The sequence below is a fragment of the Lonchura striata genome, chromosome 1 (genome assembly GCF_050655825.1).
Source record: "Lonchura striata isolate lonStrDom1 chromosome 1, ASM5065582v1, whole genome shotgun sequence".
Classification (NCBI taxonomy): Eukaryota; Metazoa; Chordata; class Aves; order Passeriformes; family Estrildidae; genus Lonchura; species Lonchura striata.
Genome location: NC_140703.1, coordinates 86,041,988 through 86,066,651, shown reverse-complemented (window position 1 = coordinate 86,066,651; position 24,664 = coordinate 86,041,988). Strand labels below are relative to the sequence as shown.

Sequence of the window (24,664 nt, the reverse complement as noted above, 5' to 3'; positions counted from 1 at the left end):
ACAGCTGTTCTCTTCTGCCAAGTATTCTTCCAGTCTGTCACCCACACAAGCTTCTTTCCAACCTCAGTACTGGGGATTGCCATAGGGACAGAGTATGTGACTGCACATCACGTACCCATCTATTGAAAACTTGCACAAACCTTCCCAGCCACCTAACTGCAAAGCAGGAAATATGATGCTAATACAGAAGATGAGATAGCCAAGACACCAAGGTCATCACTGCAAGTTTGCAGCTCTGGGGTTGTAGAGTACAAAGAGACATTACATTAAAAAAAAAAAAAATTAACTAATTAGGTATCTGATAGTTTAAGATGGTCAGAATCTATAGTCCTTTTAAGTCAGATAACATCTGAAGCAGTTTTTCCTATCTATTCCCTTTTCTTCTGTGATCACAGTCTTCATCACTGGAACAAGGGAGAGCTGCACCCAAGACAGGCTCTTGTTCTCACTTTACCAGATGAGTAATTAATGAGTAATTAATCTTTACTTTCAGTCTGCTCTGCCACTGTAAGCAACTGAACAATGCAAGGTGGTTGAGAGAAGAGTTTATTTTTAGCTTTGTCAGATAAGACTACCCATCAGACTAAGCAACTGCACTTTGGCTGAAACATATGGTGAGCTTCACAGCAAAGTCTTAAAAAAAGCGTATGTTCAATTTAAAATACACATAAAATGCATTTCAGTCCATTTCTAATAACTTTCATATACCATAGTTTCTATAATTTAAAAAAAAATCCTTTAAACATTAGCAAACCATAAAGATAAAGGGAATTAAATCCAACCTTTGATCCATAGAGATACTGTGGCTGTGCATTAGGCTGTTTATCACGCTGAAACTCCTGAGAAAATGGCAGCACGGTCCGAACAAATCTATATACAAAAATAAAAAGAAGAATTCATTATTTATATTTATGTGAGCAGGTGTGCACCTAATGCCCCCTACCCTGCAGAAGACTGCTTTCGTCTGCACACACAGTCAAAGCCAGACCAGCAGCCTTTTAGCCCTAATATTAACTGGGGAAGCACACAGCCTGAATTGCCCAAAAGCATGGACACAAATAATACTGCAGTTCAACAATTACTGTTCTTCCTTCCCAAGGTGTGCAGGATCCCAAAATATTCCTCACCACTAGCCCAGGCCAGCAAACAGAGAAGTAACTAACAAAGTAGCAATAGCCTCTCACAGGGCACAATATGGTTGCAAAATTAAGTCCTTGAGAAAGAATTACGCCTTCAAAGAGGAACATGGCATTCCTGTTTAATGTTTCAGAGCTTTTTACCCCAAAATTCACATCAGGAGAAATATGTTAGATGTTAACTTTTTTTTAAAAGTCATGAGGAAGGGTATAATCCTTGCAGCAAAATCAATGTTTCAAAAGTTTGATCATACTTCAGTGTGAGCATTTACCAATAAAAATCATGCTTAGCTTTACGTTTGTATACTGTTAAGAGGATGGTGAGAGAACTACAAAGTTATGGAGCACTGCCAAAGACAGGATGAGCCATTCCACTCACAACTGAGGGCACCAGAGTCTGAAGGACCACTCCCAGTTCTCTTGTGAGCAAGCATCACAAACCTTCCCCCTTGTTCCATGTTGACTCTGTAATGCACATTTGGCAGCACCTCAGTTTTAGTGCAGGAAGAGGTTAATCAATATCTACTACTATTCTGAGTCTGCTTAACTTCACTAAACAGAGGAAAATTCTTAGGGGATGTGTGTTTACAAGCTGGATGGCTACTTTATTTTTTACCTTGACTAAAAAGTATCACTTGATAAATGGTGCAAAGCTGTATATAAACAACAAAGAGGAAAAACAGCTATTTAAGAAGTGTACATTAAATGGTTGTATAGTATCAGGCTGGTCTGAGTCATAACTGAGCAAAACAAACATATCTAGGAAAATGTTTCAGGAAAGAAAACTTGCCTTACAAAATAGTATCATAAAACTTGCCTTACACAATTATATCTTGATCTTTTTTTGTTTCAAGTATTTGCATTTCATCAGCACATAAAATTAATTATTCATTATTAATTCTTCCTAGAAAGAACAGAGACTCTCTATTTTTAACATATATCTGTCTTCTAGCTAAAAACAAAAACAGCCACGCTAATCAAAAATCGTTTCACCCAGAACAATATAAATTACATCATGTTGCTTAAAATTACTTCCACTGTGTTTTATTTCTGAATCATTCCTGTGAGAATCTATAACTTCAGAACAATATTTCCTGCATTCTCAAAAAGAGGTACAGATACTTGCTCATACATAGTTTGGCCACTCTTCCCAAAAATACTTGTACTTGCTGTAGTCCAGAAAGAGTTTGCATTTAGAGCTTTTGAGGAAAAATACATTCTTTACATGCATTATTTTTAATACTATATATATTATTTAGATCTCCTTACACTTCTATTTCCTCAGTTTGCAAGTTTCTCCCATTCTCTCTCACTTACACAGAAACTGAAAACTCCTTTGAGAGAGATTACTTGAGTCTGTATTCTGCAGATACTTCATTAATGAGTTTACCAGAGATGATGCAAACATTTGATGGAATTCAAAGTAATCTGCAACATACGACAGTGCCAGAGATTACTCTATTCCCCCTTTTTTTTTTCTCTAAATCCCACTCCTTTTTAAACTGACGTCAATTTTCAAGCCCTAAGAGTATCTCTAAAATAAAATCATAAGAGATATCATGTTATTTGAGATAAGGTTTCAGTGTGCAGACATTATTTGGCAAAAGCTGATTTGTTACTACTAAATTAAAACACTCACAAGGAAAGGAGTATTTCAACATGTAAGTGGGTGCATCTCATGATATAATTCCTAGATTTATCAAAAAGTTATTGTATGTGTATATGTCAGTTACAATGTAATTAGTGTCTGTGAGCAAACCAGTCAGTGCAAGTAAATGCTCAAGTAACTCGTGTGTTTCCTAGTGCTCCTCTGCATGTTTGGGGGTTTCTCCATCTCTAATGCTTCAGAGTAGTAGCAAAGTAGTCTTAAAGTTTTCTTAAAGACTTGAAGCAAACACACTTGCTTATACTGTCTTGGGTGAAAGAGGCTAAGATAGGAAGAAAAAGAGTAAGGAGATAGGGGCAAAATAGAACAGCCACTTGTTAAATTATGGAGAGGCAATGTCTAAGATTGAGGCTACAGCAGCCGAAATGGTGCATCATCCTAAAGGAATGTGACTAATCCAAACATATAATTCAGGTAAATATTAGAAATTTCTTCCCTAAAAAATGAAGGGCTATATGAAAACCTTACAGTTCATCTACAGACTAATCCAAACATATCATTCAGGTAAATATTAGAAATTTCTTCCCTAAAAATGAAGGGCTATATGAAAACCTTACAGCATCATCTACTGTTCTTCAAAGTTTTTCAATGTCCATGTGTATTATGTGTGTGCTTTCTTTCTGACATTCTGCTGGTTGGCTTCCTTCTGCTCCCCCTCCAAGAAAGAGGAACGTCTCTTTGAAGGATTGGAGCTCTTTGAATATCAAAGCTAAAGCTAGGCAAACTTTTACTTTCCCCTGGATGCTGGTAGGTTACAGGTTTCAGTATATTCCAAGACAATCAGTTTCATTTTTAATCAGTGTTGATGATCTCACAGCAATTTATCCATTTTAATCAGAACAGGTTGCAAGCAGTCAAAGCAGATTAAGCAGATGAAAAGCCTACTGGCTTACCAAAGCTTTGCAAGTGATTGCTAGAGGACAACATGAGCCCCCAAATTAGGCGTTTTAGGGATCAAATAATTTAATATTAATTTTTCTGTGATACCTACCAGGAAAGAGTTCATAGTGAGCACTTCACACACTAATCTAAATGATTCTATGATTTTACTATAATCTATTTAAGGAGATAACTGAAAGAGACTGCTTTGGTCAATGAGCCTGCTGCCTTGCAGGCACCAGGTCAGACAAACCCCATACATAAACTTTCTGAGCTTCATCTTAGAAGTAATAAGATATGACAGTCTTCCCTCCCTGCTCCTACAGAAAGCATTCCTCTGCACCTCCCTGTGTAATTGGTATGAACACTTTTTGCTTCAGGCATGGTCAAATTAGTTTGTCCTGTCTAGCAGAACTAATGGTAGCCCTACACTCCCTCTCAGTGAACACTAGATCTGACTCGCCCTTCTCAAACACAGCTGCCAAGATGGAGAGAACAGAGGAAACAACAAGGAAAATACTGCATGAGAGAGTAAGAGATCTGCCAACCCATTGCTGTCACTTTTCCTTTTGGCAGAAAGACTTTGGCTGGTTGCCTGTTATTTTAGGAGGGGAATGGTAGTTGACTACAGTCACCCCTACTTTCCATGAGCCTATATCCCTGTACCATTTGGATCTTGGTAGCAGAAACTAGATGGTTTTCACTGCTACTTTTCAGGTTTGCTCCGGCACTATGTGCAAGGGCTGAGAATTTTTCTGAACAGTGACTGTCAGAGTATATGCAACACAAGAAGACACAGCTGTTGTCTCTGAAAACCAGTCTCAAAAGCAGTATGAGAGAGAGCGAGCTTGCAAAAGGAAATGGGAGAGGTTGTCAGGAAGAGAGAAAAATAAAAAGCTGGTCTTTTTGTTCCTTCTGTGACAAATCTGTACCCTTGGAAGAAACATGTCAAACTGCACATTTGGAAGAGTGCTATACACATGAATTTATACCAGAGAACACAGATTTGGGTAATGTGTTAAAGGAGATGAAGCTACTAGTTTGACTACTGTCTCCAGAAGCTTGTATCATTTGTGTCAAGAAAGCACAGAATATCTTCAATTCAAATAAATATAAGGCTGTCTCACACTTGTTCCTCTGTTAGTCCTTAGTACAAAGCAAGCTGTCAAGGAAGGAAAATATCAGTTTAGAAACAATAAAGAAAATAAAGCAGAAAAAGGGACACTACAGACAGTGGAAAAGGAACAAAGACTGAGTGTTTGAGTCATTTGAATCTAGATAACCTAACTTGACAAGGAAAAAGTTGAGATGCAGGCCTAAGCATGACAAATATTTCTGATGTGGAAAGACTTGGCTTGAGAAGACATGCCATTGAGGGCCAACAGGAGAGTGGGCTCTTGAAAAACAATCCCAGGCAGTACAGAAAAGACAACAAGTGGGAAACACCTGTTTGTGGTCACTTTCAGTAAAAGAACTGGTGTACAAAAGCTTGAGAGCATCTAAAAGAGATGCAGCACAAACTTCATGTCAGACTCCTCACTGGAGCACATAATGAATGCCAAAGCCTCACACAGCTTTATAAAAGGGATGGGACAAACCAATGGGGAAAAATAAATACCCCTGTAAAGGGCTACAAATGCACTAACATCCCACCATTTTTGTTTTACAGAAACACCTAATCGCTGCTACAGGCTGGCATGTCTCCTGGGAGAAATATCACCTCAAGCCTCCCTTGTTTTCATATTCAGCCCCTTCGTGGCTACTGACAGCATCAGGACACTGGACTAGAGACAGCTTTGTCCTCACCTGCAGTTCATATGCTTGTGCACTATCCAAAGGTTTGTTTTCTTTCTTTCATGATGGTCAAAAAGTGGATTAAAAATACCCTTGGATTTCACTGCTAAGGCCCATCTGCAAAGGTACCCTCACTCATCTCTCCATTCCTTCTCCACAAACTGTTGCCCCTGAGTCTGTGCAGCTGGCCAGCATTAATGAGGCTAAATTTCAGATAAATGGCAACTCCAATTATTAAATTGCTAAATCTTTTAATAGCAGTCTCACTGTTTAATCTCAGTACATTATCAGATATAAAAAAAATTTCCTAAGTCCCAAATAATTAAACATGCAATGTGCTTCAGCACTTCATGAAGAGCTTTAGCTTTTGAGCTAAACCTGCAGGGTTTCTAAATAGTTGAATGCTTCTACATATATATGAAATTACCATGTTCAAGCATCCTTGGGAAAAGAGCTTCACAAAGTACTGGAAACAAGTTAATCTGACCAAAACATTAACTTTAAAAGAAGAACCCTTATATCAAGTTATCATATTAAAAGAAGACTAGCCACAGGTATTACACATTTTCTAGGAATTCTGCCTCCAGCCCCTCACACTACCAAGTAACCTCTCTGCTTTTCATCACAATTATTTCTCTTTCTTCCAGCCTTTAATTACTACTTTTCTTCCCTCGCTTACATGTAACCTTCATGCAAGACAAAACCTATGAAGAGTCAAGCATTAAACCAGCAGCTCTCACACAGCTCCTCACAGTGCACTCCTGTGTTTGCACTCAATAACCTCTATACTTGAATGCAGAGAGAGTGCATCAATTTAAAGTTCATGCTAACAGCAAGGCAACAATGAACATGCTTAAGGACTATAAAAAGGCTAAAAACTTCCTGTTCTCTCTCTCACCAAAAATATCAAAGGGCATTGTATAGCATGTACAACACATACATTAATTCTCTCCATACTGCAGCTTTTGACTGAAACCAAAGCACTTCTGTGATGAAATCAGACACATGGTACACATACTGCCTAAGATCTGGCTCCCTTTAACATCTCTTAAATTAATTATCCTGAATTAATTACCCAGCAAGCTGAGCCTGACTCAATTCTTGCACAGATTTTTAAAACAGACAAACCACAGTGCTACAGGATTCTGCTAATGTCCTTTGGCACCTCACACTCATTTCCCAAGCACTGTGGTCTGCAGTATGTCAGCTTTTGCAGCCAGGATTAACACAGACTAAACTGTACAGGAGCTACTGAATGCCTTTCAATAAAGCTGATGGGTGGAAGAGTAGCATTTCATCAAGATTTTTATATGATTCTTTATACAGCACACTATTTAAATACTGATCTCCAGATACATTAACTGCATAGAAGCTCCCTTGGAACTAAATTCAACTTTCCCATGCAAACAGATTCCTGTAACAGAAGTTTCTCGGGTAAAACTTAACCACAAAAAAATACACTTTTTTTTTTCCTTTGCAGACAGAATCTTGGATCTAAAGTACAACATAACCATCACAGAACATGTCAGACAAGGAAAGCTCTCCAAGGAGACAGTAAAACATGAGAACAGGCTTCCTCCTCTTCCTAAAGCTCAATATTCACTATCACTTTACTGTTACTTTATGGGGCTTTAACCAAAACCTGAGTAAAGACTAAAAGTAGCACAAATCCTAAAAACAGCACACAAGCAGGAAGCACAGATATGCAAAATCTTGAACACTGTGCTTCCCCTTCCCCCTCATTCAGACCTTAGATCCTACCTTCCTCTTTCTATTTCCATAACTCACTCTCCTTAAAGGCTACAATTGCAGTTTGCAGTAAGTACTGAACTGTTCCTTTCTCCAGAAACAATCTTTTTCTTCACACTAGCACAGAATCAGGAATATAATTTTATTTCCATCATCTCACCCTTGAGGATCCTGTTTGAAAATAACTTCCTGATATACACTTAGCAGTGTTTTGACACACTCTGTTTTTCAGTGTATCATAACTATGTCAGAATTTGGATGCTGTGGTTCCATTTGCCTCCTATTGTGGACAAATAACAGGCTTTCATACATTTAGCAGTACTTGGTAAAATGACTCATTCTGCTTCATTTCAAGTAAAGCCTTAGAAGTGGAAAACACCAAATGAATGGAGATGAACTTGTCAGCACTTGCTAAGAAGGAAGTTGCAAAAGGGTGGTAGAATAAATAAAAAGCTGCAAACAAAAAAGCTGCCTTGCTAACCTGTTAGTTGATCCATTGTAGCAGTAGTTTGGAAGGAAATCATAATTGAGTTCCCAAAAGACATGGAGAGTGATTCTGCCGTAAGGGGCTGAAACATTGTGGTTGGCTTCTCTGAACATGGCATCAAAGCTGTCCAAGGTCATATATCTACTCAGAAGCTTGTGAGTCATTTTGTTTATCTCTATCAAGCCATCCAGCTCCTACAAAAAACAAGAGGAAAGAAAGAGAATGATGCATTTAATAAAGTGGAGAAGCTGAACAAAGTACACAAATAAACTTGAGGGAAGAGAAGACTAGAAAGAAGTCAAAAGGAGCAATTGACTCTCTCCCAGTCTTACTTTAAAAATAAGGGCTGGAAATAATCAGTACTCTTGGGATGGTTTCTTAAACCTTCTGAAACTTTAAGGGTGTTCAGATGCAGATAGGTCTCAAACACAGATTTCTACCAACACTTCCTCCACGGAGCAAAACTTAAAACTCCAACATTTAAATATGGTCAGACATAGGTCAGAAACACCTCTCTGCATTTCCTACTTTACAAGCAATCACAAAGTAACTTCTGCTCAGTAGAGTAACTGGTGAACTAACCATTGTAGTGGTAATGTTATTCCTAACATCACATTTACCATAAATGCTTCTCATGGTATACTTCAGTGAAGGAGATAAAAAGATGGAATGAAAGACCAGATCAGACATTAACAAATGTTGTGAATGTATCCACAAAATCACTAGCTGCAGGCTACATGACTATATATGTGTACTGCATTTCATAATGTTTCTCCTCTTGACAAGAAATTCCTACAATCTGTTTTGGAAATTTCTTTAAAATAAAATAAAATAACTCCATATCTGACATCAGACACTGAAAACATCAAGCACAAATAACACAACCTTTACTTCAAAAAAATCCAAGCACTGCTTTAAAGATTAATGTGCAATGACCTACTGAAGAAATATCCAATGTCTTCTTCTAGCTGTGTATCAAACTACTACTATCTTCCCATGGAGTGCTCTCTGATTTTAGTGCTCCATATTTCAAAGGAGTTTTAAACCTGTGAAGAAGTTAGTTCAAGAAAACTGAACTAAGTCCAGTTTGAGGAGAAAATAATAGCTTAGTCTTGTAAATACCTCGATTTATTTTATTTATTGTGAAAAACAGCAGAAACTACAAATTACTTAATCTATCAGGATCATTTTCTTGCTGAGGAAACCAACCAGTTTTCAACAGAAAATATTTTGCATAAATTAAAAAAAAATACAAAAAAACCTAAACAAAACAACAACAACAAAAAAAAAGGACCATGGCAAAGGGACAACTCTTAGTTTTGTCACTTTCTTACTCAAAGAATAAGAACTTGTGACCTAAGGAACACATCACTGATGGTTTCTGTTCACTCAGCCACTAAGAGTGTACCACACATAACAAAAAAAAACTACGTTTCAATAATTCAAAGCTATAAAACCAAGCATTCAGAAGTCTAGGGGCTCTATGGTCTCAGTATTTGATTTCTCTTCAGTAAAGAATGAAATTAAACCATGATAGTTAACTGCATGACAAAATATCATTGGCAAAAATCTTATTATAGAAAGAACAACAGTAAACTCTTTTGTACAACTTTCAATTTATTTTAATTTTTCATTCCAGCAGAACTGAATGTGCCTGATATTTTTCTTGCTGACTGCATGTTTACATGTCAAATTTATGCTGTCTTGAAATAAAATTTGTTTCTTAGCATTTTAATCAGGAAACTAACTCAAAAGGACACCTCAATATTGCACAGATGCTCTTCCTCCATAGGCACAAGTCAGATCTCTTTCCTTCACAAAAAAAATTATTTTTGTCTTGCTACAAAACCAAGCTGCCTGAGTAAATCAACGAATTCTGATTCTACCGAGCACAAGGCTGTTTTTTTGATGTGCAATTAATTTATAAGCACGTGTAGAAATGGGCGCTTACAAAAATTTAAATCACAAGGTGATCGCTTTCCTTGTTTTCTCACAGCTCTGCATACATGCCTTCTCTACACTTTACTCCCAAGGCCCTCAGCTGCAGTAGGTTTGGGGTAGTTCCATCTCAACTGGTGTGTCAGTGATCTGGTAAAACGGCAGCACAACACTCACCACGATGGAAGTCAAATCCTCGCTTTCGAATCGGCCGATGGCCAGCTCCATGGACCGGTACATGGCGGCCGAAATGCGCTGAGTGATCAGTCGGTTCAGGTCTATGGACCTGCCAAGGAGCTAAAGGAAAACATGCCGTGAGGCTTTGAACTGACAGCCAGGGTACAAGACAAACTGTACAAGGACTATGAGACTCCCCAGATTAACAGACTGTCACTTTGTGAACTTGCATCCCAAACACACTGAAACAAAGCAGATGGACAAAATTTATACATTCATGAGCAAATGTGGTACTCCAATTTGCATCCCAATTCTCACAAAAAAAAAAAAATTAAAAGTACACATTGCATCTACATTTAAGTACTTACATCAGCATCTTATGCTTCAATGACATTGTGCCAACAACATACTGAACACTGGTGAAAGACATTACTAGGAAGACAATGCTACCACCCATGGCATTCCTATTTGGCTCATGTTTTCCTAACTGCAACAGACATTTGTTTTAAAATAGGATCTTGTAAGTTTTCCTTCTTAATTTACACCTTCACGTGACAAAAAAGCAGATCTCAAGTGTTCAGTTATGCTACTGAGATGACAGAACATGAAGCACAAAATGAGTTTTGTCTACCTACATAAATCAACACCACTGGAAAGCTGCCAATCAACTCAGATACAAGATGGCAGGAGTTAACTCACTTGAACGTGTCTCTGTTTCAACAGAGTCTCGTAGCGGTTGGACTGCAGCAGCTGAATGGTTGCTCCCTGGTTCTTACACTCTGAACGCAGCCGTTTATCCAGAAGCAGGCTATAAGAAAGGAAGAAAATGCTTAAGGTATAGTAAACAGCAAAGCAGAACAGAGAAGTGTTAAGAAAAGCTCTCATACTGGAATAAATAGCTACCTGCCAGCCATTGCCTTGTAGTATGCAAATATTTGGTCTGCCAGCTTGTAGACAAATTGGTCAAAACACAGGTTTACCTTGGGGAGAAAAATATGATATGTCTAGAGATACTTAAAACTTAAAAAAACAGTTTATCTAAGACCTCCCACTGTTGATCAAACATAGTTAAGGAAGTTAACAGATCCAAATTTTCCAGTACAAGAGATTTCGATCAATTTTCACCATAAATGTGAGGGATTTTTGTACAGGTCTACAATTTCCAGCATTATTGTGAGGCATTTTTGCACAGGTCTACAGCTTTCCTCACAACATATCACCCAACCAGTTACTCATGCTCTGGTTGGTCTTCTCAGTTTTTCTATTATCTCCAGCTGTTCTGAATCCCTTAAAAAGGCCTTTCCCATTAGCATAATTTTCACATTCAGGTACAGATGATTTTTCTCCAGTAAGTAAGGTTACTTTACCTCTGCCTCAATTTCATCATAGAGGAACTGCTTCTTAAATTTGGTAAGTGCATAATGAGCACTGTCATTATAAAGGTCCAAAGAATACAGAACATACCTGCAAGAAAAAGAATAAAACATGAGAGTTACATGTGCACAAAAGTCATGATTCTTTAGGATGGTGCAGTAAAGATGATGTAAGCCAGTCAATATTGTAATCCACAACTGTTTCATGAAAACAGGGTATTTTCCTTTTTCAGTTTATATAAAAAGGATCGCAATTTTTCCTTTAAGAAATTATTTGTTGGTTATAAATTATATGTATGAAATCTAAAACTTGTTTTCTAGATGTAGCTGTTCATGGAACTAGGCTTTAACCACTATACATTATGTTTGACATCTTTCAAGAATAAATAAGGAGAACTCAAAGAGCAAAATACATGGCTGGTGGAATGATATGAAAGTTTTAGCATTTCAATTATTCACTTCAAAAACAAAACTTAAGAGACTGAAAATGGGCAAATGTAAGACAAAAATTTTATCAAAGTTTAAAATACCTTCTCAATGACTACTTGTTAAAACCAATTAAAAGAGCAACATTATAATAAGGAATGGCAATCATTAAGAATAATCATTCAGTGGAAGATCACAAATGGGTCTTACTCCATCATTGATGCCTCTTTGGTCTCCAAAATATGATCCGTCAAAATCCAAGGCATAGACATCTCAATTGGAAACTGGATTCTTCTGCCCATGGTCAGCTCTAAGAAGAATTCCCTGAACCACAGCTGGGACAGATCACAGCATTGCTGCAGGGTTTCTTTCAGAATGAATAAGAGAGAATTACACTTCTCATACAAATACATCAGGTACAATACAACTGTGATTCTGATGGTGCAATGCAAAACAAAAAAAGCAGGTGCAAGTCACTAGAGCTGTACATAAGCCGTATAATCTAAAGCAAATTCAAAATGTAAAGCCCATGACTTTTTGTAAGAGTTTTGAACTCCTCACTGGCCCCCAATGTAGTGCCTTCTTACAGAAAAAAAGGAGTGGAACTGTATGAGACTATCAGTTAAACATAAAAACTGGGTACATCAGTAAAAATGGATTTCAAGTTTAATTTCTCAGTTGGGGTCTGAGAAAGCCATACACTGAATTTGGGAAGCAGTAAGTGAAGGAGGCAAAATTGCACTGGAACTACCAGTACCACCCCTCCCTATGGAGGACTGAATTGCTCCACATGTTCCTGTTGGTTAAATGGGCAGGAAATGACCGACAGACAGATGAAATAGGGATTAAAACAAGAAGTTTCTAAGGATGCCATCAAGGGCACAGAGGTGTGCTTCCCACCTCTCCAGAACATTTGGTACAATCCTGCCTTTCCTGAAGGCTCGTGAACTAAAACAGGAATGCACTTTTTACACTAAGACCTTCTGAAGACCTTTTGCAGCACTATGACTGGTATCAACAGGCTCCCTCTTCTCCAAGGGTAAAGGAGACCAGCAGCAAAACAAAAATGAAAGACAACACAGCATGGTGATGACAAGGACTAGGTACACTCAATGTCAGTAGGTGAATTCTTTAGGACAGCATGTTTCCGATTACAATTAACTGAATAGTAAGAGTAGTGAAATGACATCAAATTTACCACAACAGAGAATTTGTTTCCTCTGTACTCAAAACAAAAACAAAAAAAATTTCCCAAAACACAAAACCTACTTCCTTTAAAAAAATTTCAGTGTGTATATAGGCTTATTGTTTATGCAAGTACATACATAAAGAAAATAGAAAAAGGAGGTAACAATATGAAATTTGACGCATTATAAACAAACGTATAACAAGTAAAAATAAAAATCCCACCACAATGCTAAGTACCATCTCAGAAAAAGTTTGCACAGACCAAGGCTTTTGATAAATAAACCAAAGGTTAAGTTGACTAAGGCAATCGGAAACATTTTCCAGATCGTGTTAGAGGTGTTAGGACATGCTAAGCTGGACACTGATCATCTACATATCTTACCACTGAAATTTATCAAATGAGTGTAGAAGAAAGACTCGCGATGGAATTTTTCTATGTCCAATATGGTGGGCCCCTCAAGGCTACTTCTCAAGGTTTTCTTGGAACCACTTTTGTCAGCAATGAGGGACTCTAACATAGTTCTCACCATGTAAAGCTGTATCATTAAAGGAAACAATTATGGTGGAAAGGGGAGGGAAAAAAGGAAAATACACATGGTACATTAGTTGAGCAACACTGAGAATTACTATCAGTAAGCGACTGCTCCATTTCAAACTGAAAACTGGCACTGTGTGGATAAAAGCCTTTGAGGCAAGAGGAACAGATGCAACACTAGCCTACACACCAGCACAAATGCCTACCCATGCCAAGGGGACCTCCACTGACAGCAGCAGACCATTTGCAGTGGAACAGTTCACATCACCACAAAAAGTAAAAGTAATAAGTAATGTCTTACCACCAAAGTTTAAAAGAGGCGGATAGATGTAGGACTGCCTCAGAAACTTGTGTGTCACATGCAATAGCTTTTCCAATCCCAGAGACTTGAGCTGCTTCAACAGCTCAGCAGAGTTTAAGGACTCTGTCATAGTGCGAACCATGAAGAGCTAAAAACCAACAGACAGGGGCAGGCAGGGGAAGAGAATCCGTTAATAAAAACACATGGGTAAATAAGGAATGGGAAGAGAAGCAGAGAAACCATGTTAGTTTGTTAAAAATGAAAAGCAGCACAGTAAGCATGCAGAGCAGGTCATACAGAAAGGTTGTTCAGAAAAATCACTGAATCTGGGGCTCCCTCAAGCAAAGGGAAAGTTACCATTAATTTCAGAGAATGCTCAGAGAGCCATTAGCTTATCAAATTATTTCAAAAATGATTTAGCACCAATTACCCATTCATACACAGCCATTTTAGAACCACATGAAACTGAGGAAAACCTATCTAAAATGGATATATTTGACCTCTTGCCTTCCTGTCAACCCAGACAGACAAATGTGCCAGCCCAAGAGCAGAAAAAGCAGAGAGAACCACATACTCTGAACAGCCTGTTGCAAAGGTGAAGTAAAGTCCTTAAAGCACAGGATAAGCAAACTGGTGGTGATATTTAACCCTTTCTTTCACCCCAGGAAATTAGAAATCAAAACATTTTTTCTGCAATTATCAAAACAAAATCTTCATTAAACCAATCTTATCACACACTAAGCAGCTTTGTATTATCCAAAATTATTAACCATATGTGCTCTCTTTCCCACACATTTTAGGTATTAAAAGATTGTCTTCACAAACCACAGTTGCCTTCAATTTTTCACCCCAAGTACTCAGTACCTCATTTTCTCAGATGAGCTACAAATATCAGACCATACATTCTCCAAACATATCCACAAATGAAATAAGAAAGAGAACTATATGGAGGTAACAGGCATGAGTATCTAGGTATGGGATTTTGATGACTACCACAGAAACATTTGAAATATCTCATTTTAGTGGCAGCAGCAGACAAATTAGATTCTAAGGACCAGCTTTATCATTCATTACTGAACAGTGGGATTTTGTCAGAAGTCATATACATTCCCACATTTTAACAGACATTAATTTATACTTTAAAATATTTTAAAACTACTAGACATCTACTAAATAGTGTGATTTAAGAAAAAAAAAATTTCACTAGCCATACCAGAGACAGAAGTCAGTCTTGAGTCAGTCAAGAAATAATTCATACAGTTCAAAATTATTATTTAAAAACATTAGGAGCGCAATGAGAAAATATTCGTTCCCAGAAAATCAAACTAAAGAGATTGAATCCTTGGAAAAATTATGTATCAGAGTAGAAAATTACAGCAATCCAGGCAAAGGATCTTGGTTATGTGCATCTAATTTTGCAAATATAAATCAGAGTAGATTTTTAGCATTAAAAAAGACCACAATAAAACCTGCAATTGTAAAATAGTTCAGGACAGAAAGAAAACACCTCATGCAATAATTGTTGACAGGCATCACAACCACCAGACAGGAAAATACCTGAGTGCTGGAGGGCCCAACTGCACGTCTTGGGACTTTGATGTCAAAACCACTTTTGGGATCCTTCTCTCCCCTTAGAGCTGGGTCATTGAATGGCTCGTGACCTGCTTCCCAGTCACACACTGTCTTCCTTATGGCCTGCAAAACACTGAACACAATTCCCACGACTTCAGACTGCAGCACATCCAAGTGCCCTGATAGAACACTTCTCATTTTTTTAAACATTCTTCCATGAGCACAGAAACTTTGCAAAAGCATACAGGATCTCAGGATAATTCCAACCAAGAACAAAGAATTTCACCAATGTTTTCAAGAATGACACATGCACAAAATCACCACTCTATGCTGTTTGTCAGAAAAGGTAGACTAGACCCCTTAAAGAACATATGGTTCCAACTCTCCCCCTGCCAAGGGCAGGGACACCTTTCACTACATCAGATTGCTCAGGGCCCCATTCAAGCTGGCCTTGAACACTTCCAGGGATAGGGTACCCACAACTTCTCTGGGAAAACTGTTACAGTGCTCCATTACCCTCCAAATAAAGGATTTCCTCCTAATACATAATGTAAACATGCCTTCCTCTTTCAGTAAAGCCATTGCCCCTTGTCCTGTCACTATCTGCCTGCATAAAAAAGTCCTTCTCCCTCTTTGTCATAAGCCCCTCTAAAGTACTGGAAAGCTGTAATAAGGCCTCCCAGAGCCTTTACTTCCTCACACTGAACTACCCCAGGTCTCCCAGCCTGTCTTCATATCAGAAGTGTTCCAGCCCCCTGATCACCCTCATGGTCCTCTGGACCCTTTCTAACAGGTCCACATCTTTCTTGTGTCAAGGACCCCAGAACTGGATCAATCAAACCAAATTCATACTAATATGAATACATATTCACAATTAATCCAATTAGCATTCAATCAAACCAAAGCAGATTATTAACCAAATTAAAGAGAGACAATGATGGCTTAAAATTTTTAAAAAGCAGAATTCCTGTTTCCAGAAGACATTCACATTCCAGAACTCAGCTGAAATTTACACAGTTTCATACTTTTAGGTCCAAATACTGAACTGGAACTCAGATACTTGCCAGGAACACAGTCAGACATAATCTGTGGCGTGCTGAATTATCGAGAAAACGTCTCATCCCAAATCTAAACAGGTATGAAAGTAATATTTTTCTATTTCATTAAAATCCTGTGACAAAAACACTCTCCCTGCAAACCTGATAATGTGGAGTAATTTATTTATTTTTAGCTTATGATGATATTTTTGCGGCAGCCAGAGCACTTAGCAATAGCCTAATTAGCTAAGGACTTTCACCTCTAAGAGCTTTGCAAAGAAATGTGGGAGTAAACTAATGATAAACAAGTCAAGATTAAAAGCAAACAATTTGGGACAAAAAAAAATAAGGTCAGGAAATGTCACCAATCAGCATGGCCAGATGGAGCACTGGAAGAGAAGTGTAAGGCTAATAAACCAAAAGCAGCAACAGCTGAGAAATAACACAGAACACTAAGAGATGAAGAAAGAAGAGAGAATGGGATAAACATAAGACACAAAGGAAACAGTGGAATCATAAACTGAAACCTTTCTTCAAAATACAAACACTGATTTTGCTTTCATTATTACAGCATTTGTATTTTCTTAAAATAAAAATAAACAACAGGGAACACAAGACTTCCTAAAGTAGTCCTAAGAGGCTCAGGATAACCTGGACTCCTGCTGCAGCCATTCATTTTTAACTTCAGCCTGCTCCAACTTCAACTTGTATCCAACCAAGCTAACCATGAATGCCAGACAGAGTGGGAGTACAGACTTAGGTAAAATTCAACATCTGTGCAATTCTGCATCTAATTTACTAAGGTCTGGAGAAAAGAATAGAGAAAAATATGAGAACAGTAATGCTACCTCTGAATGACATTTTTCTTCTTTTTAATGGCTTGTCTTAATGGCTCCCTAAGTGTGACCTGGGCAAAGTCCTGAAGAGCTGCATAAATTGTATGACGAATGGCATGATTGAAAACACTTTCCATTCGTCCCATCAGCACCTGAAGACCTTTGATCATGGCAATCACCTGCAAAAAAAAAAAAACCAAAACAGACAAATGTATTTTTCTTAATCTGTTTCTATATTTGCACAAAAGATGGATTTTTAAATACAAAAATTGAGAAAAGAGGAATTAACAAGTTACAAATGACAAAGGATAGATTTGCTGTTCTCCTCCTATTTACTGAATGGAGGAACACAGCCTGTTTCAGAGTCAGCACAGGGCAGGCTGTCTTTTTGCACTGGGTATGCAAAATGCTTATAGAGAATGTTCTCTTTTGTATAGAATTAATCATTGGAAAATCCCTATAGAAAAACATTTCTCTTACCTCAACCAAAGCAAACTTCTCCTCACTAGTATAATTGTATCTTGTTGCTCTTTCATACTCTTCTGCATTGTCAGGACAATCTTTATTAGAATATTTGTCAGTTGGGTGCACCAGCTTCCAAGAGTACTGCAGTTCACAAGGCAGAAGAGGAAGAAAAAAAGATGGGGGGAACAAAAAGAAACAAAAATGCCTGAGAAACACAAAATACAGCTGGACACAAATAACATGCTTTAAGAAATACTGCAGTGTTTTAATATATAGTTGAAGAATAGTATTTGGTAATATGTTCAAATCTTGCATAAATTCTGAAACTACTACCTGGTGGAAATGCCAAACAATAATTTTCCTAAAAACTTTTCCTGAAAACCATCGATTCTGTATTATTCCAAAGAAATGGAACTCAAAGTTATGGTGTTTTTTACTGTGCAAATGTTAACACAGGCAAAAGTTTCTTCTCTGCTTCAAATATGAGAAACACAGAAAGACTTCAGAACGTAAGGAAAAAAATCCATCAGACCCACAGATAAAAAGAGGAGCTTTCTACTTGATGAAATATTCACATTTAGATTTGGAAACACAACAAAAAAGCTTCAGGTCTGGGTTGTTGTTGGTTTGGAGATTTTTTCAGGGGTCTTGATTTTAAGTTTATGAGGCTGAAAGGTGTGGAAATAGCTGTATTATGTGTGACAATATAATCTGCACAGCATGCACTTCTCTTAAATACTGCCTTTTCAGCCACTGCAAACACAGCTCAAAATGTTCCTGAGCAGTGTCAGGCTGGCCTAATATCCATCAAGGTACATCAAGTGAAAAATCCTAGTCACATTTAAATACAATTTTCTCAAAGTTTGAGTTCAGCACATAGCAAGATCTGGTTGACACCACCTTAGCATAAATAATGGATTACAGAGTAATATACTATATTGTGCCTACTATAATGGATTAACAGCACCAATTCACCTATGGCAAAGAGGAGCATCACACCCTGCAACCTGAGAGCTACAAAGAGGGCACTGGGGAAATTATTAAATAAAGAAGTTCTTTGAGGGCATTACACTGACTGGGTTAACATGCACAACAAACATATGCTGCAAGTTTTTATCTGAACATGATGCATGTAACTATGTTCATGGATACTCAGTGAAGGTGGAGACAGGTAAATAATTAGGATACTCTGTATCAGAATAAATTCTCAGTAGGACAGGAAGAAGGTGAACACAAACTTGAACTTAGATGAGAAATATTTATGGGAATCCATTTAAACTAGAAAGACAATGAAAAGCGGTAAGAATACTCAAAAAACCTGCTGTGAATCCCAGAGAAAGTTTGTCCTGGAATGAGCAGGACAGAAACAGAGCTAAGAATGAGAGACTTCTCGCAGAGATATAATAAAATAGGAAGATTTTCACTGTGAGGAGACCCTGGATGCAGCAATTTGTGATGACAGAAATAAAGGGTGCAAGTCTAGAAGCTGCAGAGGCAAGAAATAGATGACAGCAAACTCCTTTAAGAAGAGAAAAGGAGAACAAGATTTCACCATTAAACACACTATGGACTTAGAGATAGGATAATACAGGGAAAAGTATGACTCATCTACTGGCTTTTAAAAGAGGCAGTTAAAAATACAAATCAGAGAGAAAACTGGTTCACCAGCTATGCCCACTGTGGAGTCACACAGTGCAAATTATTTCATGTCCCTGACACATCTGAGGCAGAAGAGGAGCAAGTCTGGCTCCTCTCATACAGTAAGTCACGTTTCAACCCTTCCTAGAACACGTTTTGGTTCAGCTAAGGCACACAGCTTTATCCAGCATCTGCAGCATAACAAGGACTCCTGCATCCTTCTCTTCAATTACTACCTTAAGCAGCTTCTTACTGGAAAAAAGCACAGTCACTTTTCTAACTGTTTTAAAAATAACACTGTTTTAAAAATAAATTACTACACTATAGAGAAACAACTCAGTATGTTCTTTATTTCCCCTCCCTCATCTCCTCACACATTTTCTTTTTCCTGCCTTTACTTTCCTTTTGACTAAAAGCCCAATATAAAGCCAATGGGAGCCCTTCCATCCATTTTTGTGTGTTAAAACCATACATGTTTCTATTTACTCAGTGGTGATGTCTACACACAGCCAGCTGGAGCTGTTCTGTCACCTCCTCAGTGACTGCATGTCAGTACAGATGTTTCTAACAATATAATTTTAAACAATGTTTATTAGGAAATGATGAAGTTTTAGCCTACAAAATGCTTGTATCAAGAGTGACATTAAAACATCTTGTGAAGGTTCACAGGTGACAGCCTATCCATTAAATTGAACAAGTTGAATGTACTGTGTGAGCTACGAGCTACTGGATGTTCAAAGCAGCAACATTACTCCTAGATCCTGTGGACTTCATGTGCCATCCACTAAGAATGAGGTTTGAAGCAGAAGGAGAAAAGGAGTGAAGGGAGAGGGAAACTAATGGAACAAGATTCTTGTTAGGACCCTTCCAACTCAGAATATTCAGTGATCCTTTGAAAATGCAACATACATTTTTCAGTCCAGTAAAGCAAAGCAATTTTATTCTGTCGAACCTCACCAAGCCACCGTTTTTTCATCTGTATTTATTTCCCATGTTACATACCACTTCCATGACATGGGCACTCCACTGGGAGAGAAGCTGCAGGCCTTGGAGAGAGAGATCAAAGAGCTTCCGATATTCTGCATCTGTTTTTTGAGCTTCCTGTCGACCAGATCCAGTCACCACCTAGACATTATAAAAAAAAACACAAAAACTCCACACTCAAATCCACATCAGAATGTGCTGTGTTCAGCATCCACAAATTTCTACATCCATTGAAGCACTAAAACAGCATCATGCACCAACACCTGCCTTTCCATCTAACATCAGCTTTTTCTTCTAGAGACTTAGGAAACTTCACAGATTTTGGTCAAGAGGCACAAGAGACAGAAATCACTGGTATAATGACCACAATATTGTTGCAGATGAATTTAAGATATCAATTATATATGGTATGCATAATTATTTGTTGTCTCTATATACTATGTATGTATAAATGTGTGTATACACCTGCATTTCTGTATTCTTTTACTAATCTTAGCTTTGTTTAAACTGTTACAAGCACTTGTCTGGAGTAAGGACTAGACAGCACATTCTAAATGACACACAAAATTTTCTAGGATAAATCTGAGATACATAGAGAGAAAGAGGCTGAAGGATGTTAGAGTTTGTATGATGTGTCATTATTATGTTAAATTTAAATAGTGCAAATATAATTCAGAGAATGGGAATTAGACCTGCAGCCAGTTTTTCTTGACTCAGGTGGCAAAGGTTGTCATTTAGCTAGCCAGAGATTTACCTGCTTTTCTGATATTTTATAAAAACTGTTAATGAGTGATGTGCACATGTAGCTCTAACCCCACTCACCTCACTGTTGCTGTAACGAGCCAGTTCAGATATGAAACGCATGTGGTCTTCTCTGATCTGGATCATCTGCTCACATATATTGTACTGGGGACTGCTGCTGGAAGACGTGCATGTCCATCTGGTTCAGAAGACAAAAAAACACCCACTGAAATCAGATTTAACAATAAACAGCACAATAGATACTGCAAAGAAAGATCCATAATGCATTACTTTTTTTTATTTTACTCATTTTCCTTCTCTGTTGTTTGAAGCATTTTCCCTCTTCACACCTCTACCCCTGCAGAAGCCATTAGTGATGAACTGCCCTTCTGAGTTCAAATAGCACTTCATCCATTTAAGAAAAAACTGTTATGTTTTATTTTCTGCTTTGGGAGTTTTTCTTTTTGTTTTTTAAAGGCTGCTGCTATGAAATACAAACCAGTACCTCTCTTCAAGGGCACTTAGGAACAGACCAGAAAGGATTAAAAGGTAGGGCAGAAGTACAGGCATAGACTTTAAGATACATCTAGCCACCTGCAGATACTTTTTTGTTTATTATTCTTGAACTCGGAAGAGTGTACAGTATGCTCCCAGCTATAAAAAAAGCCATTATCAAGACTATTAACATGTTACAAAGAGGCACACACAAAACATGCTACCAAGAATGTCATGTTAAGTAGCCTCATATTTTAGTAGCTGAGTAGGCCCATTGCCATTGATTTTCTCTTAGCAATTACATGCAAGTTATGTGGGGTTTTTTTTCTGCAAGAATTAAAATGCAAAGCACAACATTCTAAATTGATGTAACTGCATAGAGGCAAGGTTTTGGAGGAGCACAGAAAGGTTCACTAAAACAAAGCAAAACCAAAAACCATGGATCCATTAATGCAACAACTGGCTGCATTTTCCAACTATTTTGCTGTGCTGCACACCTAGCCCAAAAAAAAAAAAAAAAAAAAATGTGCGGGGGAGATAAGCTAAGTTGCTGCTTGATGTACAAATGTACACATGCCTATTCACCCATGCACTACTACTGCTCACCTTGCTTAGTAAAATCCTTCATTTCTTTTAAAGAAAGTTTCATATTTAAAGGAAAAAATAAAAGCTAAATTAGTGTAAGATAGAATTAATTTCTTCCAACCCAGAGTATAAGAAATGTCACAGACACAAGAACGAGCTCAGCAGCATAGAAAGGTTTTCAAACCATTTGTTTCTTTAGTTGTAGCCATTACACTAATTACATTAATAGTGAAATACCCACACCAAAAAGATGATGAAGCAAAAATCCTATTAATTACCACAGACCCATGGACTAACAGGTGAGTATGAAAATCAAAATACACTCTTTTAAACAGACCTTCCCCATCCCAGATGCTCCATTCTTTTTTCTGTTCCTTTCTCCTTCCTACCTGGATTTATTTTCCTCGTAATGGGCACTGGTCTTAATGTATCTTGCAAGTTCAATCTGCATGTCACCAAACAGTGGGACAACTTGCAACTGCTGTACACAGGGAACAAATCAGATTAAATAAATTAGTGACACAAAGCATAGTGAAAGGAAACCATTATTTACCCATTTTATAACCCAAAGTGATCTTTTTTTCTATTTAAATATATTTAAAATGCAAGAGAAATTTTCTTTAAAATCACATCTTAACCAACCTTAAAGTACTTGTCTATCTTGGCTAAATTTATCCTTTTCTTTGCATCCAGCTTATAGATGTTGCTGACACTTCCATCCATCAGGTATAATCCAAAGCCCATCACCTGAAAAAGGAAAAAATTAAGCCTTCCATGAAACGACCTCTGAAGTAAAAACCTGTACATATGTTCTTCATATAATTAAAAAAAGTAACATTTTAAAACCAGTCCTGAAACACCCTACCTCCTTCAAACAGAATATATTTTTATATATGTACATTTCTGTACAATTATTTTTTTTACCTGTTTTAGCAGTTTTTACATTGACATTAGCCTGATCAGTTACCCTTAAAAGATGATGCTTGTTTGTAAGTTTAGCATAAAAAAAAAAACTAACTGAAATGAGAGTCTGGCTATTTTTAGAGCTTTTCTTTGATTCAAATTCTGTACATGCAAACTGATCTGGTAACAGAAGTTTAGATCTAATATCTTTGAATGATTGCTTCTCTGGCTTTCAGTGCTTCTCTGAATTATACATGCAAGAGTTCAGAAGCATCAAAAAAAAAAAGTCTAATTACATTTTGTCCAATGTATTTAATTAACATGAGGTTAGGAATTTATTAGGAAAAGGTTCTTCACCCAGAGGTTGGTTGGGCACAGGAAGACTCCCCAGGGCAGTGGTCACAGCATCAGCCTGACAGAGTCCAAGAAGCATTTGGACAACACTCTCAGGCACATGGTGTGACCCTTGGGAATGGTACTGGGCAGGGCCAGGAGTTGGACTCAATGATCTTTATGGGTCCCTCCCAACTCAGCATATTCTTGGATTCTATGTAGTATTTATTTACAGGAGCCAAGCACAGCAACTTACTGTGTTCTAAGCATCTCTTCTGAACAAAAGGTCTAAATACAAAAGTCACACTGGGCACCCTTGTGGATAGAACATAAATGCTCTAGAGTTCATGTGTGTTTTCAGAAGACTTTCACTTACTCCTAATAAACAGAGCTCTTCAAAAGTTAAACATTGAAGAGACTCAAAATATTTGTCATGAGGCAAATTTTTATCTTTTACTCTATATCTTTTCTTCCACTGCATCATACAGCTGATAAAATCAGCCACATCTCACACTGCCCAGGCACCCTTTTACTACAGGTACATAGTCCAGCTAACTAAACCGACTTCCTAATTCCAAGATACTTGTTCCCTGAAATACTTGATACACAGCCTCACTTCCAAAAGCTTTTTAAACAACCTTGCCACATATATAAAATTAAATGCAGTAGTTCCATTCTGCTGTCATTATACTTCATAGAAATACAATTCCATAGAATTGGATGCAGTTCAAATGGGTCAACTTCAATTTATGAAAAACAAAAATAGATTAAAAGCTTTCATATAATTTTAGCAAGTAATACAACAAAAAGACAGTGATGGGGAAAAGCAGTAATTTGACTTATTTGTTTAATCTGGTTCATTTTAAAAAAACAACTGGCAACAATCTGTACCCTGCTTCAACATATTTTTTTTTAATTTTGTACCCAAAAGAAACCTACTTTCAAAAGCATATGCTTCTCACTGGGTGTTAGATACATTTTGTTTTCATAGTAGTCCACACACAAATTCACAATATCTGCAAGCAGCTCTTCATAGCCAACAATAACCTCCAACTGCTGCTGCAAAGACTGGAGAAAAAAAGAAGAAGGGTATTAGTTAACTAGTTACACTGACTGGGAAAAATGTTACTACCAAAATGGAAGAGCTTTATTTTAATACTCTTGCAAAGCATTAGGTAACTTTCAAGAAGACAATTCAAACTTACTTGTGTTATCTTGTTGTGGTTGGCAAGGAACATGGAAAGGTTCTGAGACTCCTGAATGGACTGAGGATCTGCCATTTTCCGCAGGAACTGAGCAGCTCTTTAAAAACAGAAGAAAAACCGTATTTCCTTTGGCCAGGACTGTTTGCAAGTAAATATATCTCCTCAAAAAAAAAAAGGTGAAAAGTTCACTAGAAGACAGAGATGGACCTAATTTATCCAAA

At 37.5% G+C, this 24,664-nt stretch overlaps 1 protein-coding gene across 3 annotated transcripts in view; it reads right to left on the bottom strand.

Moving 5' to 3' along the window:
* CYFIP1 (cytoplasmic FMR1 interacting protein 1) overlaps positions 1-24,664 on the bottom strand; it is a 74,840-nt gene that overhangs the window by 27,599 nt on the left and 22,577 nt on the right. For 2 of the 3 annotated variants that reach the window (XM_021546663.4, XM_021546664.4), the window contains exons 7-23: positions 24,444-24,540; positions 24,178-24,306; positions 22,645-22,749; positions 22,392-22,483; positions 21,004-21,121; positions 20,200-20,322; positions 17,575-17,700; positions 17,107-17,273; positions 15,207-15,354; positions 13,196-13,349; positions 11,836-11,992; positions 11,194-11,290; positions 10,730-10,806; positions 10,526-10,634; positions 9,827-9,946; positions 7,706-7,905; positions 783-870 (exon numbers count right to left, since the gene is read on the bottom strand). In XM_021546663.4, coding sequence (XP_021402338.1) covers positions 783-870; positions 7,706-7,905; positions 9,827-9,946; positions 10,526-10,634; positions 10,730-10,806; positions 11,194-11,290; positions 11,836-11,992; positions 13,196-13,349; positions 15,207-15,354; positions 17,107-17,273; positions 17,575-17,700; positions 20,200-20,322; positions 21,004-21,121; positions 22,392-22,483; positions 22,645-22,749; positions 24,178-24,306; positions 24,444-24,540 — 2,107 coding nt within the window. Of the gene's footprint in view, positions 1-782; positions 871-7,705; positions 7,906-9,826; positions 9,947-10,525; positions 10,635-10,729; positions 10,807-11,193; positions 11,291-11,835; positions 11,993-13,195; positions 13,350-13,649; positions 13,798-15,206; positions 15,355-17,106; positions 17,274-17,574; positions 17,701-20,199; positions 20,323-21,003; positions 21,122-22,391; positions 22,484-22,644; positions 22,750-24,177; positions 24,307-24,443; positions 24,541-24,664 lie in introns of all 3 variants that reach the window. The other variant, XM_021546665.4, reaches the window with a different exon arrangement.